This window comes from Thalia democratica, chromosome 5 (assembly GCF_965202585.1).
Source record: "Thalia democratica chromosome 5, ktThaDemo2.hap1.1, whole genome shotgun sequence".
NCBI lineage: Eukaryota > Metazoa > Chordata > Thaliacea > Salpida > Salpidae > Thalia > Thalia democratica.
The window spans coordinates 42,126,592-42,146,472 of NC_139169.1; the positions used below are offsets into that span (position 1 = coordinate 42,126,592).

The 19,881-nt window shown below is 25.4% G+C and overlaps 1 protein-coding gene across 1 annotated transcript; it reads right to left on the reverse strand.

The window, feature by feature from the left end:
- Positions 1 to 12,075: 12,075 nt before the first annotated feature.
- LOC145835405 (uncharacterized) lies at positions 12,076 to 19,846 on the reverse strand. The gene is made up of 7 exons (XM_082942978.1): positions 19,773 to 19,846; positions 19,610 to 19,704; positions 18,320 to 18,545; positions 16,613 to 16,782; positions 14,908 to 15,060; positions 14,463 to 14,655; positions 12,076 to 12,718 (listed from the first exon to the last, which is right to left on the reverse strand). Exons 1-7 carry the CDS (start codon positions 19,809 to 19,811, stop codon positions 12,479 to 12,481), a joined length of 1,116 nt encoding a protein of 371 aa, XP_082799104.1. The 5' UTR covers positions 19,812 to 19,846; the 3' UTR covers positions 12,076 to 12,478.
- Between the last annotated feature and the right edge of the window lie 35 nt (positions 19,847 to 19,881).

A 19,881-nucleotide genomic window follows, 5' to 3' on the forward strand; every position in this document is an offset into this window, starting at 1 on the left:
TATTCACTTTACCCTCCGACTATAATTCTTCACACCTTTATATGTTAAGTTCCAAGTTTAATTGGAAGCCTGTATTCAAATCACAGATAAACCGTGCTTTTTTACCTACTACGCCCAAGAGAGCTAGTAGGTTTTTTACTGCAGGTTTATACTTAGCATATGACTACCTTGTTGTTTTACATTTTAACTTTCACATATAACACAATTTACTTATTAAATATATAAAATATCTGTATGGGATATTTAAATTAAACAGCCGACTCCTACTTTACCAATTAATTATTTTATTAACTATAAAATACTATATGTATTTAATTCAGGTCATTATGATTTTATGTATGTCGCTGTAAATTAATTATCGGTCAGTACATTGTAAGCCTAGTAATAATTATGTTTTTTGTGTTTTGTTTTTTCCTTAAAGTTTAATTTTTTCCTTCAAGTTTAATTTTTTCATTTTTTCACTTTTTGATTTTTACATTTGAACTAAATCTGCTTCCTAATTCTATATAACTTTGATTCAATCATTACTAACATTCAATATATAATATACATGTTACACCGAGTTTCTGTGACTTTTATTGCCTTCAGCGTCGTTAAGTTTTATTAAATTTTATTGATTTACTAACTAATGGTTAATGTTTTATTTTTGTTCTAAATAGATTACATAAAAACAAAATTAACGTTCTTACAATACAAGTTAAATAGTTTAAATAACCTCATTTACATTGTGACGTAATTATTAGTTGTAACGAATGTATTTTTTTCGTTAGTTAACGACAGTAAATTTTGATTTAGTTATCTTTCCTATTAACGTAAGTTGTTTGTTTATATTATGTTTTGTTGTGTTATTTAGCTTACTTATTTATTTTAGACTTAATAATTACAAATACCATATAGTTTTATAACAGTCGGATTTAATATTAAGTATTTCACCTATTAATAACTATTATCTGTAGAATATATCTTATTTTAATGAAAACATATATACACCTACTTTATTCTATGCTTCTATTCTCTCATTACAGTAATTATTTTTTACAGAACCCAGTTGAAGTGTGTTGATTCGTTGACACACAGAAACATATGTTGGTAGAATAAAGGAAGATTACTGTATAATTTGTTTTTATTTGTATTCCAGTGAAGTTACTTTACTAGGATCTTTTGTTAGCAAACAATTAAAACTATATTTTGAACAGTTATACTGATAAACAAAATAGAATACAGAAAACTAAAACCTCATGTACTGTAAAGTTATAAAACGCTGCTGTGATCTACTCATCAATGTTTTAAGTATATTATATATATATATATATTGTTTATTGAATGATGAAAAAGCGCTCGAAAAGTTTGGTCTAAGGACCTGGTGTACGAAAAACCTTTCGGTTATCGAGTCGTACACCACATGCTTTAACAATTTATTACGAACTAAACAATTAAATTTTTTAATTAGAATTTTTAAATCTTAAGAAATAAAACAATCAAAAAAATTAGATAATAGAAAAAGAAAATTAAACGAAAATTAATTAAGTTATGAGTTTACTTAAGAAAGTTCTATTTATAGTAAACTCAAAAACTTGCCTAATAAGGTAAAAGTAAAAATATAGTCTAAGCCTAAAACTCAAGATAAAACATAGAAGTAAATAATGTTTCTAGACTTAAAAAATTAACTAAAGTTGAAAATAAACTCAATTTAACTTTTATAACTAATAATATAGAAAATAAGTACTGTAACAATTGTACACTATGCATTTGATTATTAAAAAAAAACAAAAATAGAAAATAAAGTAAAATAAAGCAATAGCAATGCATAATAATAACAACAGAAAGTTTTCTTCTTTTAAATATTTTATTTAAAATTTCTTCTGAACACATTTCTAAGCCCAAAAATGTAACTATAAAAAAGCAAATGAAATTTGTAGACATAAAAAATAAAAAATCTTTTTAGGTTATCTCAAAAGATTAGATCAATTGATTATTAGTAAACTTGAGATGGTAATCTCAGCTTACCATTTATTTATGTACTTAACTCTCTGTTAAAAAGTACATCTATCACTTTATTTTTATACGAGCACAGTAAAAAAAAATATATATAAAGAAGTTTGTAAATATTCTGAAGTTAGCTCAAAATAGTAGTCTTAATAAATTATCTAAAAAGTTTAAATAACAATAATATTAATTGATGCTTTTGTGTTAAATCATATATAAGTTTGATTTATCCGTGTTTAATTATAATAAAATAAGTTCATTAATCTCAATATTTCATATAACTTATTTATTTAAATTAGCTTCCTTTTATGAAAACTATTCTTAATAAGTTTTAGTGATCTAAAATATTCTATTGGATTGGCAATTGAGCTGAATGTTGAACTATATGGTTATATATAAATATTTACATAAAGTAAAACGAAAAATTAATCCTAAAGTGTTAAATATAGTTTATTTTCACCGTTTATACAGCATATCGTGTTTTTACTTTATTAAGTAAGTAAGTTCATTTTTTGTTTTTTTTTTATCGTAAATCTTTCACGGGTCGAAATAGTTAATATAAAATTTTGCACCAGGTGGTGATTAAAAAAAAACACTATAAACTGAAAAAAAGTTCGTCTAAACAAAAATTTTAATGTATTGATCGTTAGTTAAACACTAGTTTTTACACAAACTAAATTAATAGCTTATTGGTGAGTTTTTCTTATGAAATAGTTTAAACTTGTATGTGTTGCACAATTTTCAAACAACAAAATAACTTCATGTATCAGAGATTTCTACTTATCTTGATTTGACCAACAAACCGTAACTGGCCGACCTCTGTCCTACTTATTTAAATATGTAGAGTTTGAAGTATACTACTTTGTCTGTTTTTTGTGTTTGTTTTTTGGTTCCTCTTATCTTAAACGTTGCATTTATAAACTAAATGTTTGTACTTGATCTTTATATTTATAGTTACAACTATTTAAATAAAGCTTTAATTTGATGTCTTTTTTAAAAAGACAAAAGTTCACTTCTTGAGCTGCATGTTCTTTTTATCTTTAATATTTTTATTGTTTAAATTTTTTAAAGCAATTTTTGGATTTTTATTAAAAGTTTTTTATACAATTTGTACAATGGTACGATTTTTTAAACCATAGAAATTTAATATCTCTTTCTATAGGTAAGACTTTTAAAATTTATTACTAATTTTTAAATGTAACATCTAAACCTCTTTTTATACAAGTGTCAATAGCTAAATATAGTCGTTTGTAAAAACATATTGTTCATAATTTATTACTACCTAATTAGGCATAAACTTTAAAAAAATTGCTTTGAAATTAGTTTTTTGTTATAAACTTAGACCGACTAATTACTTTTGTATGCTTACTTTATTTAATTTTTTATTGTAAAAGTGATAAGAAAAGATTCTTAAAATATAATTAGCAAATTTTAGTGTTCAAACACATGCTAAACACAATAAAACTTATATGTATATTCATACTGTATTGTTTTTATAAAAACCGAAAGAACCAATTCAAACAAAACATTTCAACTTTAAAAGTTTAAAAACTTTCCAAACTGAAAACAAACTAAAAAATAAACTTAAATACTTAAATAATGTCTGAGATTAAAAGTATTCGGATTTTACCTGAAAAAAGCATGGAAGAGCTAACAAGAAAAATTAAGGAGAGAAACAATATAAATAATGCCGACTTAAAGCGACATACTTCAGCAACAGATATAACAAGTAATCAATCTGAAAATTTGAAACAAACATTTCAAACATACTTGGAAACAAAAAAAATAAATACTAGAAACCATTTTACTAATAAACTTAAAAAGAAAAAACGAGAAAATATTAGTACTTTAACAAAATCAATTAAAAAAAGAAATTTGAAGAATGAAAATAAAAGCGAGGGCTCGTCAATTTTTGAAAAATTCCAAAATAAATTTTACGAAAACTTCAAGTCAAATAATTTACGACTAAAGCTTAAATCTCAGCCAACACTAATACTAAATAATAAAACAGAGGAAGAATTTAATAATGATTTGCTAAATTTAAAAAATTGCAAGTCGGCAAAAAATTTGCCAACTACTTGTGACGAACTGGAATCAGAACAACTTGAATTCGATGACAATTTTTCGGTGAGTTTTCACGACTCTTATACAGACTGGGACGATTCAGAAAGTGACATATCAGAACATATATATGAGAGTGTACAGAAAAGCAATGAATCTCTAAGAAAAAAACCTAGTGAGCCTTCTAACTTGAAGTCAAGTCTTACAAAGTTATATAAAAGTTTTACTAGCAAGATGAGAATTGTCAAACTTAATTTTTCTAAAAAAATTTGAAGCTCGTTTTTATAAATCTGAAAATTAAAAAATAATAAATATTCACCATATTTTTTTTAATCTCAATATAAATATATGTAGAAAATATATGAACGTAGCTAGAAGTTTCTTTTTATAGTTTGTCTAAACATTGTAGTATCTAAAAGTTTGTCGTGAAACTGAGTAAACTAAAGATTCAAAAATACTCAAAATTAGATACTGTATAATCTTTAACTCTGAAACTAGTAATAAATAGTTGTAACATTGAAAATTCGTACGTTTATTTTAAAAGTAATTATATGAAGTCCAGAGGGCACCTGCTTTTTTTTTCCGTTATAAGTCCAAATTAGAATCAGACTAAATACTAATGTATTAATTTAAGAAAAACCACTACTTTTTCTAAAAAAAGTACGGTGCTGTTGTTTCGTTATAGTGCTAAAGGTTAAATTTTGTCCCTTTAAATTTTGTAAATTTTTGAACGCTACATTAGTTTTTAGTAGTTTATTAACAACTGTAGCAATTTAAAACTGTAGCAAATTAAAATAAATTTATTAATTGTTGCTATAGGTTGATGGCACTTTTTCTTTTTAATTATATTTAACTAAACATGAAATTTCAAAGCTATTTAACTTAATTAAATTTATAAGTTGTAAAACATTAAGTAAAAATTAGTAGAGAAAACCTAAGCTTAAGGTACGCACAGAAATATACTTTTGCACTTAATTTTCAGCTTAAACTAAAACTTCAATTACAAAGCATATACATAGATAAGTCACAAAAACTAGTTAAAAGGTTACTACAATTTATACATTTTATCTTAAAATGGCAGAAGAAGAGTTGTTTAATAACATATCTAAAATTAGTTTTAATATAAAAATTTCGGTTAGTTTGATAACAGTTTTGTTAAGTATGACATATTATGAATATACTTTTAAGACTATGATGTAAATTTGCTATAACTATTACTTTAGCTAACTATTTGAAGCTTTGCAAGCTTAATTTTTTATCACATGAGTCATTAAAGACTCATATTTATTTAAAGACTGTGCGTTTATAGCACTATACTATGTATAAAAATTAAAAGTATTTATTTTTTTAGTTAACTAATATGCTAGGTAGAATACAAAGCGTGAGGAGCTGCTCTAAGGTTTAAATTTTTGTAGAACAGATTAAACTGCTACAAAAACAAAATATAGATTACATCATGCTATAAAGTATTATTTAGAAAACTTACATATTCTTGCTTTTTTAAGCCTTTTTTCTGAACACATGTATATTTTGTTTGATTATATATGTTTGAACTGTTTATATCTTTATATTCATTTATCTCACGAAAATGTATACTAACACTACCTAGATTCATACACTTAGATTAAAAACTTGTAAAAAGAAGGTATGTAAGTAACAAAAATCGTTATAAAGTAGGAAAACATCGATGAACACGATAGTTATTTGATGAAAAGAAATTAAAACTATACTAAAACTTAATTAGAAGTATTTTCAATGTAAAAACTCATTTTAAAAATTGAATTTAATACATATAAACAATGTTTACATCTGATATCACAGGGTTGCAGTACACTTTAGCAATAAATACTACAATTATTTGTCGACACTTGTCATCAAGTTAAGGTAATTGTTAAGTTAGGTCACATAAAGTTTGAAAAACTTTTGAGTTTGAAGACTGAATAAAATAGTGATTAAATAAAGATTGAAATAACTTGATATACGCAGTATAGAATGAATTAATAATCATTAATTTTTTATTCTAACATAAGTATAATAGGTTTGTAAGTCTTGTTATCTTTCATATGTGTAACATTTTTATCAAGTTTATTACTTTGGGTTAGTTTCTTTACTAACCAGAAATTTATTTAAATAAATTTAATTTTGTGCTAGAAATATTTATCATTTTACTTATTTTCTTATGTTAAACTCATACATATAAACATATTTTATTTTTCTACACAGCACACCAATTAAATTTCAAAACTTGGTAAGAGCTAAATGTCCTATTCTCAAAAACCTTTTACTTGACAAAGCTATAATGTTTAAAAGCAATACTTGAAATTATGAATGTTTTATATAATAAACAATCATAAAACTGAATAAGTATTAAAAACATAATACAAACAACCCTCTTATTCAATATCTAATCCATATTTTATATATATAATCTTTCAATATTAATTTTGTATCATATTAAAAATAAAAGTTTTTATATTAAAGTTATTTAGAAAAAGAAATTTTAGTTTAAAAAACCTCTGTATTTGTTTTATTAAAAAGAAAAAGTTGTAGTAAATTAAGTAAAACAAATGTAAAATGTGTTTTTTTTAATCTGATAACAATTTTCAGCAGCTTTTAAAAAATTCCATTCCTATAGTTTTACTCCAAAATTAATAGAGAAAAAAATGACTAACTCAGATCCAAACCAAAATTCAAACAAAGAAACTAAACAGGTTTGTAGCAATTTTTTTATTTTTTGATACTGTCTTAAATTAGCTTTTTAGGTAAAACTAGAACAATTAAAATTACTTTTTAGGTAATAAATTTTAAAAAAAGCTTTTTTTTTTTTAATTACTAATCCTGTACGCTATAAGCGACTTAGTTATTAATTAAAAAAAACTAATGATTATTACTAACTTTTTCTTTCAGTTTCAAAACTTGTATTATTTAAATTTAACAATAGCTAATAATAAAGTAGTTAATGATATAACTCTGCAGGATTTTTTTAATCTGAATCTAATGTCAGCTTTAAGTGGTGAACATAAAAAATTAACTGTTTTTTTAAACTATAATCTATCATTGCTTATAAAAACGTTTATACTTTATAGGTATAATTATTATATAATGGTATTTATTAAAATTAAAAAATCAAATATTTTTATTTTACGCTGAAACCTTTAAGTCTGACGTAGACACATGTAGTTCATTTTACTTTAAAATTAAAATTATCACGATGTTAATAATTGTATTTTTTTATAATTTAATTTAAGTCTATGAAGCTTGTTAAACTTTTAAGCATATTTAGATTTAACTTTGTAATTTTAACCTTCAGGGTCCTTCTCATAAAGTGTCTAAAAGATCTGGCTGTCGAATGACTCAAAAAAATACTCATTTTTCAAGCATTGTGAGCTCTGATTCAAATGGAAGTTCCACTAGCTCTTTGAGCCATAGTTCTCAAGTAAGTTGAATTGTGAGTACAGTAGAATTTTATCCCCTAACTATTAAGTTGTTAAAATTTTACTATTTTAAAACTAAGTGATAAAGTATTAATTATAACATTGTTTATATTTTCTCAATAAATTTTTTTGTTAATGTTATCGTAAAACAAATTCTCGTAAAGATTCAAATAAAGCCCTAACAGCATGTTTGTGCTTATGATATCATATTGTATTTTTTCTACTACTCCTAAACTGAAACTAAAAACATTTTAGTTGACAACAACTTAATTTTTATACAACATTTCTGTGAAAGGTTATAGAATTTTCTAAACGTAACTTGTAATTAATCACGTTATAAGTTCACAAAAATGATAAAATGTTGTCAAAAGCAAAGCTTCAAAGTTTCTAACACCTTAAATGACCGCTTTAACATATTAAAATTTAAAATAGGTAAAGCAAGTATAAACCTTGAAATAAATATGGCATGGTTTGTACAATTACTATTTTTAAATATCAACAGGGAACGCTATACCGGTTTTCGAGCACACCAAACCAAGTAAGAACCGGGACACCAATTAGAATAACTTTTCAGATAGTAATTTAGAAAAAAAAATATTAATTTTGTACGCTAAAAGCAAGTTACTATTTAATTTTAAAATCTAATGATTATCACTAAGTTTATCTTTCAATTACAAACTAAGTTTGAATTGTTCAAATATAAACATTAACAATAAAGTAGATGATGATACAACTCCGCAGAACTTTAAATCTGAATTTAATATCAGCTTTTCAAGTGGTGAAAACAAAAATAAACTGTTTTTTAAAATTATTGACTATCATTGCTTTTTAAAACTTTTATACTTCAAAGTTTTAATTGTTATACAATGGAATTTAATAGAAGTTATAACTAAAAAAAAGTATTTTACGCTGATTTAGTATAGTTATAAACTTGTTTTTATTGAAATCTCTAAATCTGATGTACACACATGTAGTTCATTTTGTTTTAAATTTAAAATTATCACCGAATGTTAATATTTTTTTGAATAGTTTTATTTAAATTTATAAAGCTTATTAAACTAGTAAGAATATTTAGTTTATGTTTGTAATTTTAAACTTCAGGATTCTTCTCCAAAAGTGGCTGAGAGATCTTGCTGTCGAATGACCTCAAAAAACACTCATCAACATAGCATTGTGAGTTCATCATCTGAATTAAATGGAAGTTCTACTAGTTCTAGGAGAAATAGTAATCAAGTTAGTTGTATTGTAAGTACAGTGGAATTTTATCTCTTTAAGTATTAAGTTGCTAAAAATTATAATTTAAGAATTAAAAATTAATTGATAAATCATTAAATTTAAAATTTGTTTATTTAATTCTCAATAAATACTTTTGTTAGTGTTAATTGTAAGAAAAAATACTCTTAAAGGTACAAATTAAGGCCCTAACAACATGTTTGTGCATTTGATATGATATAGTAGTTTATTTTTATATTATTGTTAAACTGAAATTATAAAAATATTTGTTGACATAAGTTTAACTTTTATACAACATTTGGGTGAAAGGTTAAAGAATTTTCTAAACGTAACTTATATCTATTACTTTAAAAACTTACAAAAAAACAAAACGTTGTCAAAAACTAACCTACAAAAGTTTTTAACACCTTAAATGATCGCTTTGTAATATTATAATTTAAAATAGTTAAAGCGTGTATAAAACTTGAAATACATACAGCATGGTTTGTACAAAAATATCAACAGGGAACACTACACCAGTTTTCGAGCACACCAAACCAAGTAAGAACCGAGAGTCGTACCACACCAGGCCTAGTCATACCCGACATCCCTTTCTCACCAACTGACTTGAGTATAGTGAGCCCGCCTAATTCAACAAGTAGTTGGGGTTCAACTATTTACTTAAATAACGACCTAGAGGTGAGCATGGAAAAAAAACAGTTTCACAAATTTTAAAGCTAATACTTTTCTTGAACTTTTTGCGTGTAGTTGTATGTTTTTTTTCGAATCCCTTAACGATAAAATTCGTTTACATCAGCAGCTGAAAGTCTTGAGTACCTTAAGTGTTACAAATATAATACTGATACAAATAGTCTTGTATTATAATATTTTTTTGTAATAATATAGGAAGTTTCGCAGAACACCGGACTATCATCGAGCATTGTTAACAGTTTCTCAACCATCAAAGCCGATGAAACTTATCTCGGTGAAAATTGTGGTGTCTGCCAGTATCCGTTTGAGATGGGTGTGGAAGTTAGAGAGTTGAGCTGCAAACACAAATTTGACAAAAAGTGCATTGATAGATGGTTCCTTGACCACAGTACGTGCCCACTTTGCAGAAACGACTTCAGCATAATGTTCAGTAAGTAACTTTTGTTCTAAGAAATATTTTTAAGTGAAATCAAGTTCACTTTTTTTCTATATATTTATAAATTGAATTTGTTTACAAATATTAAATTTTCAAACTCAGCAGAAAAATTCTAGTAATTGCTGTTAATTTAAATCTTTATTTTTACTCTCTTTTCATATTAGTGGTTATAAGTTTGATATATGTTTTTGTGTTTTATTGAAATTTTAATTTTTATATGCTAATAAACTCTATAGAATTTATTAGCATGTTTTACGAGTATCAAATATAAGCATTTATAGTTAGTTATTACAATCGTAACGTATGTATAACGTAACAGCTATATAAATTTGAAAACAAGAAATGTTGAGGACTTTATGATTCAAATTACATTAAAGGCTTAAAAAAAATATAGTACATACATATAACCACATGTAAAATATTCAAGTAGTTTTTTTTTAATTAATTTTTTATTAGAAGCCCTATTGTGATGTTGGTAGAGAATAATTGGTTTTTAACTATTATTTAACTAGCTCAGCAGATGAGCCGTTTATTTAGTCCTAAGCTTTTTCTCATAAACTTTTTAAAAAAGTCTATAGAACGTAATTCTAATGAAAACCCAAAACAAAAATAGAGACTTATTCTTTACTATGTTTGTGATCCAAGCGCTGCTGCGGTACTTTTTAAAAATTTTTGAACTGCATGTTGCTTGATCTTAGTCAACTAAAAAAAAGTTATATAAAATATTATACAAAATCATATTTAAATATTATTTTTGATTGACTAATAATGTTTAAGTTTTATGCAAGCTTTACATAAGAGAAAAGTAAAACTTTAGTAGTAATGTTTTTTAATCAAAATCCATTCTTTGATTAAGTTTGTTATAAAAAACACCTATCAAATTGCTTAAAAATTAACTGCTAATCTCGTAGAATTACAATATATCATAAAAACATAAACGTTCAAACCTTTTCTAATATAGCATGAAAAACAATATATTAAAACATTGATACCTAAACAAAATACTCTATTTTTATATGTTCTTCGAGTCCGTATAGTAAATTTAGTCTTAAATAAATATAAATGAAAGCAATTATAAGATTTTGTCAAAAACTAAGACCAAAGTTAAACAGATATTGTTCTAGAGTCTAGACCATTAAAATTATTTTCGTGGATTCATTATTTAACTTGACCAAACCTTTTCTGAGATCATAATACTTACCAGTTAAAGTTTTATAGGTATTTTGATTTTTTTATCAAGTTAATAAAGTTGAGTACTTCTCACTTATACAGTTTTAATAATTTTCCAGATGAAAAATAAACAAAAAAATTTAACAACCTTTTTTTTTTAATATTACTTAATTTGCTCTAACTTTTTGGACTGGTTTTTCACTTGACAGTATACAATTGATTTTTACTTATAATTAGTTATCTTAATGTTATGATTAGTTTTTCAAACGCAGTAAACTTTCAGGTAGTTATCAAATAATAAAAAAGGTCAAATTTTTAAACAGTGCAAGCTTTTAGTCAAGCTTATATATAGTAACATTGTTTAAAATGTTACAAAATACTATAAAATTTATCGGTAGATTTTTATTAATTATACATATGCTTTCTTAATATATCGAAAAGCATGTATAAAATATAACACTCAAACCTATCCGAAACATGGCCAAAGTTGTTTTGTGATTTTTTCACGGTATCAAGTAGAAATATAACCGAATGATTATTAAACACAAGCGAAACAAACAATAGATCTGCACTCAAACTACACTATGCAAAAAACCATTTAACAGCGAGCAAAAACTTAGAAGGAGCAAGTTCAATTATTTTCACATATTCAACATAAAATCATACGGACTCGGATTACTAAGATTGTAAATGGATAGATCTGTTACAAGCAAGCATAAACAAAAAATACTGCATTTTTATCTATACGCATCACTGTAAAACCGATAATTTACAACAATTAGTTTTTTGTTAGTATAGTTCTATCTAAAATTTTGTTAAAGAAAAGTTTTTAGTACACTTTGAATCACTTTTTTATCACTTTGATAAAAGTAAATGATATAACCTAGCTGTTTTTTAAAAAATTCAAAAGTTTGAATACTTATACAAAACAAACATTTCAACGATTTGTTGCATTATTTTTGATATTTTGTTACCAATTTTTTTACAGAACTAATGGTGTTTTAATTTTGAACAAATAAAAGTTTAAATATTAATTAAACCTCATTATAAAACTAGTTTTAATTCTTGATTTAAAGAACTTAATTTCTCAGCTTCTTTGAAAGGTCTTTATCATAAAAAAAGTGTTTTATCGTTCAAAAATAGTTCTGGATCAGGAAAAAACACCAATTAAACTTCAAATAAAAATTAATGACAAAAAAAAAAACTTTTGAAATAACAAAGCATAGCTCATTTTTTTATAGCTTTTCCATAATGAATGTGAATTTTTTTAACTCTAAAGATACAACAAATCGATTATTCATTTAATTTTTAAAGCAACAATTTTGAATATAAAATAAACAAAATATATAAAACACATGTTAAAAGAAGCGAGCATAACTTGAAGAAAATTCTAAAACAAAGCGAGCAATAAACAATGATAATCTTGAGGCATTTGACGGGTTTGAATGTGAAAGAACGAGCAAAACAATCAGGGACAACTGTGTATTTCTGACAAGTCGCTGATGGAACTCTTCGGTGTGGAATTGAGCACTTTTGAGCTGGAATAAAACTGGTGGGAGAGTCGGTTCGAGTCCCTTTTGGATTGGCGAAGCAAAACTTCGCAGTTTCGCCGCAGCTTGCCGTTTTCTTTGTCGATCTTTTCCAGCTGGTTCCTCAGTTGCAGCTTCGTTTTCCTTTCAAATGACAGCAGAGTTTCTGATTCGGTGATCTGAATTTACAGAGATTTAAAGATTTTTATGGTTTTTGAGTTACTACAATTTATAAATCAATCAAAAGTGTTCGTATGTTATAAATTTTAAGTGTTAAAATTATCTCCAAACTTATCAATTTAAATATTTAATTAAGAAAATTTGTTGGCGCTGGGCATTGACTTCTATAAAGAGCTTTTAATTACAAGATTATTGTTTACTTGCAAAATATAAACGTGTATGTTAAAAAATATTCTACAATATTTCTGCTTGTAATCTATGCAAAGCAATATAAAGTTAATAGTAGCTTTAACTGATCTATGTTTAGGTCACAAGTTTATTTTTATTTTTAAAAACATAAGTAAAAAAAAAACTTGATTTTATTATTTTTGTATGATTTATAAAACGTAAAAAATTTAAAAAATTAACATTATAAAACCAATACTTTTTTTTTTAATTAAAAATTAAAAATACAGTGCTTATTCACTTATCCGGACATGTTGGGCAAGATTTTTCTGTAAACATGTCCGGATAAGCATTTTTGCGGATAAATCGCAATGCAAAATAAATAATAAAAGCGTTATAGTAAAAACAAATAGTAATTATAAGTTAAATAAAATAAAATTATAAATAATAAGAGCTTAACTTTAAATTATTTAATTTAATTATTTTTTTTAAAGTAGAACAATTCAGACTTAGTAACCCTCTGCAACGATATACGTTATTTAAGGGTCAAGCAAGTAAATTTAAATAAATATTTTTAATTCCACCTACCCTTACTTCTCATAAAAAAAAGACTGTTTTTTGTTTATAAGAAAAAACAAGCTAAACTTATCTTTAAAAATATAAACAAATCGATCAAAAGGAAAGCAAACCAATCCTTATTTTGAACTAAGTTTTAATGTAAGCTTTAGTAGTATTATAAAGTCATAATAATGAACAAAATTACAGAAATTTTAAATACACTTAACATTTTTTACAGCATGATAGCTTTAATATTTTTATCAAACAAAAATGGTGTTTAATATTGAATTTTTTTTTTGAATTATTATCTCGTATGAAACTGTCCGGATAAGCGAGCGTCCGGATAAGTGAAGTTCAGATAAGTGAATAAGCACTGTACTACGTTTGATAACTTTAAAATAAGTTACTACAAAACACCTTTTGAAAAATCATAGTAAACTTTATAAATACAAACATATTAAAACTTGAAGCCGGATATAAGTATGATAAATACTAAGTTTAACTAAAAACACATAATGTTATTTTTAAAGCTTTCTAAAGCATGCGTATTTCCGTTTTCAAGTAGATATTTAACACTTGAACAACTTTATTACCAAGTTAAAAACAACAATGAGAAGTATAAAACCTCAAAAAATGCTAACCTATTTGAAGTAGTTGATTATAAACCATATTTAAAGTAACTGAAATATTTTGATGTCACTAAACTATTTTATTTTAGACTTTTGGTTAATACTAAATTGGTTATAAAACTGTCTAGATTTATAACTGTTATTTACCAAACATGAACATTAAATGTTAGTTATATTATCTAATAAAATAAATCAATAAACGAGTTAACAACTAATAAAAAAAATAACCAAGTGTAAATTTAAAATAGTCTCATAAAACTTTAAGTTACAAAAAACATGTACATTTTACCTATAATGACTCTATATCTATAAATTTTATGATTTTTTTATTACAACAACATAAACTTTGATTTTAAGTTGGTAAAGATAAATGAAAAAAAATCTAACTAACTTTATGATTGAGTTGTAAAATTTGTTGACTTTTGCTTTTAATTTCTTCATGAAAACTTCCTGTTTTGTTCTTTAGTAGAAGTTCCAATTGGCTTATTTCTAAACTTGACAGCTCATCCTTTTCACTTTTGCTATTTTCATACATTTTTAGCATTTTATTAGTGGAAATAAGTCGTTGGCTTAGCTCTAAATTTCTGTGAGATTTAAACATCTTATAGATAAACAGATATAAAAGTAAAATAAAAACTACTAAACTGTTTCTCGACAAGTTTTATTTTCAAAAGCTGGCCACAAATAATTTACTAAAATTAATTTTATTCTTTTAGGTTCGTACAAACTAGCTAATGTAGCACACAACGCATCATATAATTGAAATAGAATTTTATTCCAAATAAAAAAGTACTTAAATAGTCTTTTTTTTCTGGTACCACAAACTTCAAACTGACTTATCGGAGAGCATTTGAACAGTTTCCTTTTCAATCTGAACTTCATTCCGCAGTTTAGATATATCCTGTTCTTGCGATGAACATTTTCTTTTGTTCTCATACTTTAGTTTCAATAAAGCGTCTTTTTCGTTTCGAACCAGTTCTAATTCATCCCTACAAACATACGTCAAGAATTTTAAAAAGTTAAAATACTTTGTGTACTTTTACATCATCATTAGAGTTGATAAATATATATTATAATATTAAACAGAGTTGCCAAAGGTTTTCTGATTTTCTTCCAGGTTTTTAAAAGTACAAGATTTTGGGTCTACTTCTAGTATAAAATTAAGTTTATGGTAAAAAATGTCTTAGATTTTATTATAACATTTAAAAGATACTGTAAAAATACTTTAAATGTATTTATAAACAAAAAATTAACGATTAAAAAAAAATAATATGTATATGATAGATTATTTAGTCAAATATAAATTTTAATACTTTACTTGTAGAAATAGTTCAAAATTCAATATTTTTCCAGGTTTTTTTTTTCAATATTCCTCAAATTCCTGGTTTTTTAGCCTAAATTGTCAAACTATAGATTTTCCAAAAAAATAATCTAAATAATAATACAAATAGTAGGCAGTCAAATACATTTGATTACTTTGTAAAATTAAACAAAAAAAAGTTAAATAAAAAAAAAAACAATTTCTAAAGATTGATAACATTTCTTAAAAGTTAGTTTTTTTATCCTTTGCTATAGTTACGATAGCATGCTTTGAAATTATTAGGGTTGCCAACGGTTCTTGAGAAATTTCTTCCAGGTTTTCTAAAGGACAAGTTTTTAGGTCTAATTTTAGTATAAAACAAAGTTTAAAGTTTTGAAATTTCTTAAATAGTATATTGAAAACATTTTATTACGCTGTTTTAATTGGTATTTTAATATATTTATTTTTTTATTATATTTTTTTTATAAATATCATAGATTTTTGGTGTCAAATCAAAATTTTATTACTTAATAGGTAATCTTTGTTTAGGAATCTAAGTTTTTTAGGTATTTTTAGTATTTTTGTTCAAAATTCAAGGTTTTTTAGGTTTTTTCAGCCTAATTTGTTAAATTTCAGGTTTTTCCAGGATTCCATTTTTTTAGCAAACCTGTATATAAATATTATTTTAAAGCTTATTCTAAATAGGTTATGTATATTATCCAAAAAATACATTAAAAGTTAACTTAAATAAAAGCAATCGAAACTTGGCCACGACTTAAAAAGCTTATACATGCACAGTACTCGAAAATTAATAAAATATTATGTTTTTGTTTAGTTCTTTATTTCAAAAACTTCTACAACAACATTTATAGAAAAGCTTAATAACTATTAAATTAGGTCTGAAATAAATGCAAACATACATTATTATTTTTAAATTGTCTACCGACTACTATATTAGTACAATGTGAGTATGCATTATGTACTTGTCTTAATTCTATTAACTAATTGATTTTGATAAACTACTATAAATTTGTCGTCAAGTATAAACTCACAGTTAAAGTAGCTGTTTAAACTTTACATCCTTTATATTTAGTGTGTACTAAGTATTTTTGTTCTTTAGCGATCAACTATACAAAGTTGTATCAAGCAGCTATAATCAAAGGTACAAACGAAAAATAAATTACAGGGTATAAACAATTTGTAACAATAACTCAAAACTGTAGATACAAAATATAACGAACTTTAGAGTAATTTTGTCCTGCTTAACATAGCGCAACTCTTTTTGAATTTCCTGAAGATTCTCTATTGCAACAGCAAGCTTATTATTGGCTTGCATTTTCAAACTTTTTTCTTTTTGAATGAAGTATTCACATTGCTCGTCGCGCTGCTTTTGCATTGTACTCCCCATTTGCTGTACAAATATACGACATTAAAATTTCACAGTATATATTTCAATACAAAATATCCGAATGAAAAAAGCTCATTTAAAAGACACTATTAAATTTGTTTCACTCTTTTTTTCTTATTCTTTATTTTACAAGGTTAAGAAAATGTTTTCGGAATTGGAATTTTAGCACTTCAATTAAGTTTCATGTCTCAAAATCTGCTGTAATATACTATTTTTCTGTTGCTAAACTCTGTTTCATTACCTAATAAGCTCACTATGATTTGCTTTAAAAATTAATAAGTTAATATCAACATTGGACTTTATTGCGCGGGAACACCTATATGAAAAAAAAATAGAGAAGCTAAAAGAACCAAAGTATACAGTTTATGGTGTTGTGAAAAAAGTTCCAGAACAGCAAAGATCCTCCTAAAATCGGACGCTTTTACTTATGTCGTACGAAGAGCAAAATCAACAGTCGATCGAGAGGGGGTAAGGAGGGACCCAAAACACTCCATGAAAACAACGGCTCGTGATTTTTAAATGGAACCAAAATCAAGGAGAGCAATTGTTAAAAACGATCTCAAGCTAACATCCTAAAACTAAAGAAAGCGTCAACATCTTACTGTCCTTCAACATAGAGCTGAGATAGCAAGCTTTATTTGGAATTTGTTGAAATTTGACACGAAAAAGAATAAAATATTTTTTCAGCCAAAAAATCTTCACCGATATGAACAAAATAAAATAAACAAAAGACAGAATTACTCGCCCAAAGACGTTACTGAAGACATAAAACCGTTTATCGCCACTAGAAGTCACACCTTTCATGATTTGGGCTGCGGTGTTATTTGTGAAACAAGGTGCCAAAGTCACCACAAATGAGTACATCAAGAAAATTTTAGCCTCTCCATTGCGTAATACAAAAGAAAACATCAAAAATGAAGATTTAGCATTCTAATAGGACGGTGCTCCCTCTAAAACCTCAAACAAAACTCAAACTTGATGCAGAGACAAATTCCCGAAGTTTTAGAACAACGAATCGTAGCCTCCCTCATTGCCTGATGTAAATCCAATGGACTTATTTGATTCGTCTATGTAGGAAAGTAAGGTATGTTGTCCACGACACAACACTGTGGAGACTTTGAAAGACTTTGGTTTAAACTTAGCCAAAAACACCGCAGAAAAAATCGAATGCATCAGTTGCTAATTGTGTCAGAGGACGAACTTAGCAAGTAATAGCTGCTAAAGGAGGGCATGGTAAAAAATGGATTGTGTGTTGTTTGGTGAGGCTTTGAAATAAAGTATGGAGCACAAAAAATGTTGTTCTTTCATTACTTTCATGTCTCATAAGAAACATAGAAATGTTATATTATAAAAGTTCACAACTGCCAAAAATAATATACTAAAAACGTAGTATAATTAAAATAAAATTTATTTGCAACACTCGAATTAAACAATTATTGTTTATTAATAACTCTAGTTTACATAATGCACTTTTATTACTACTTTTTTTTAATAAACTAAAACAAATGATAAACATATCTAACAAAAAATAAAAACAAACTTCTAGTTCATCCACATGTGATCTCAGTGTCTTGCCATAGCATTGCGATTCTCTCAGTAAAATTTCAAGCTCGTTCTTTTCTTCATTCAACTTGCATTTTTCTTTCCTAAGCAGCGCGCAATTGTCTTTCAAAGACTTGTTTTCCACTTGAATGCTTCTTAATTGGTTTTTCAGGCGAATTTTGTCTTCGGTAAGGGACTGAATTTTACTCGCTAATTTTTCTACTCTGTTTATAAACAAGCAAGTAACTAATTAATGTATCATCATGTGTCAAACTTAGTTTAAGGACAAAGGGGGGAAAAGCACTTTTTTATATGTTGATCTTATTTTAAAGATCTTTAACTTAGCTAACAGTTGCTTTTTACCATTTCTTATAATGAAAAATAGTTTTTGAGAAAGGAAGGGACAAAGTCTGTGAGTTAAAAAGGATCATATGGAAGACAAAGTTAAAAAGGCAAAACATATTATTTCATATAAATCTATCTTTTCCAACAATTCTTTATTTCAAACATTTAATCTTAATTTAAAAATAAACAAAAAATTTGAAGAAGTTTTTTTTAATCTTGAGTACAAATTTACCTAGAAAAAAAATGTGTTTTTTATTCTTTGGGTCATAATTTTTTTTTAATTGTTACAACAAAAAATTTCTTGTAACAAAGGAAAACTTCCTGAAAATTTGAGCTAAATAGCTTATAAAATAAAAAGGAGATAGATTTTAGTAAATTGCCATCGATAAAATTGTGGTCCATTCGTTTGTATCGGAAACTTTTTACAAACTAACTATATCTCAAAAGTTATTGATAGTATTTTTTATTTTCTATAAAAACTGATTTATAGTTTGTATTTTAAATTATAATTTAAGAACCAATGTTAAATTTTATAAAAAATATGCCTTGACCCTTTCCCTGCTATGCCCTTAAAACTAAAGCTAAGAAATTTTCAATATTACTTTTAGTTTCTTAAAAACTTTTGCACAGTATATTAGAATCTTTATGTATGTAGTTTTTAGGAGTAGCAATAAATAGTGGATAACGCTACTAAACTTTTGGAAATCTTTGAGGATCTTTTTAAAACTATCAGTAAGAGATCATGCATCTTATAAGAATTAAACTAGTTTAACTTTATAATTATTTCATATGGACGTAACCTATCAAAAATAAAGTGACTATAAATCGTTTTTATTTTATTTATATCTATATAGATACATTAAAATACAATTTAAGAATTAATGGTATTCGTTTAGAAAATGTAAGTTTAGTTGTTTGAAATTTTAATGATGACTTATATAACCTTTTATTAAGTGAAACAATTTCTAGTTGAAGATGACTGTTTGATGATAGAGAACTTTTAGTTTCTACGAGACCTTCGTCACAAGATAGACTATCCTGTGATAAAGAGGATATTTCAAAAATTTTGAACTAATTTTTACTCGTTTGATAAAAAAAAAACTTACGATTGATTTAGATGTTGAACTTAGGTTTTGATCACTCATGATTTTTTTAATTTATTTTTTGATATCTATAACAATTTTTAAAACTTTCTTGATTAAGTATGAATCAGAA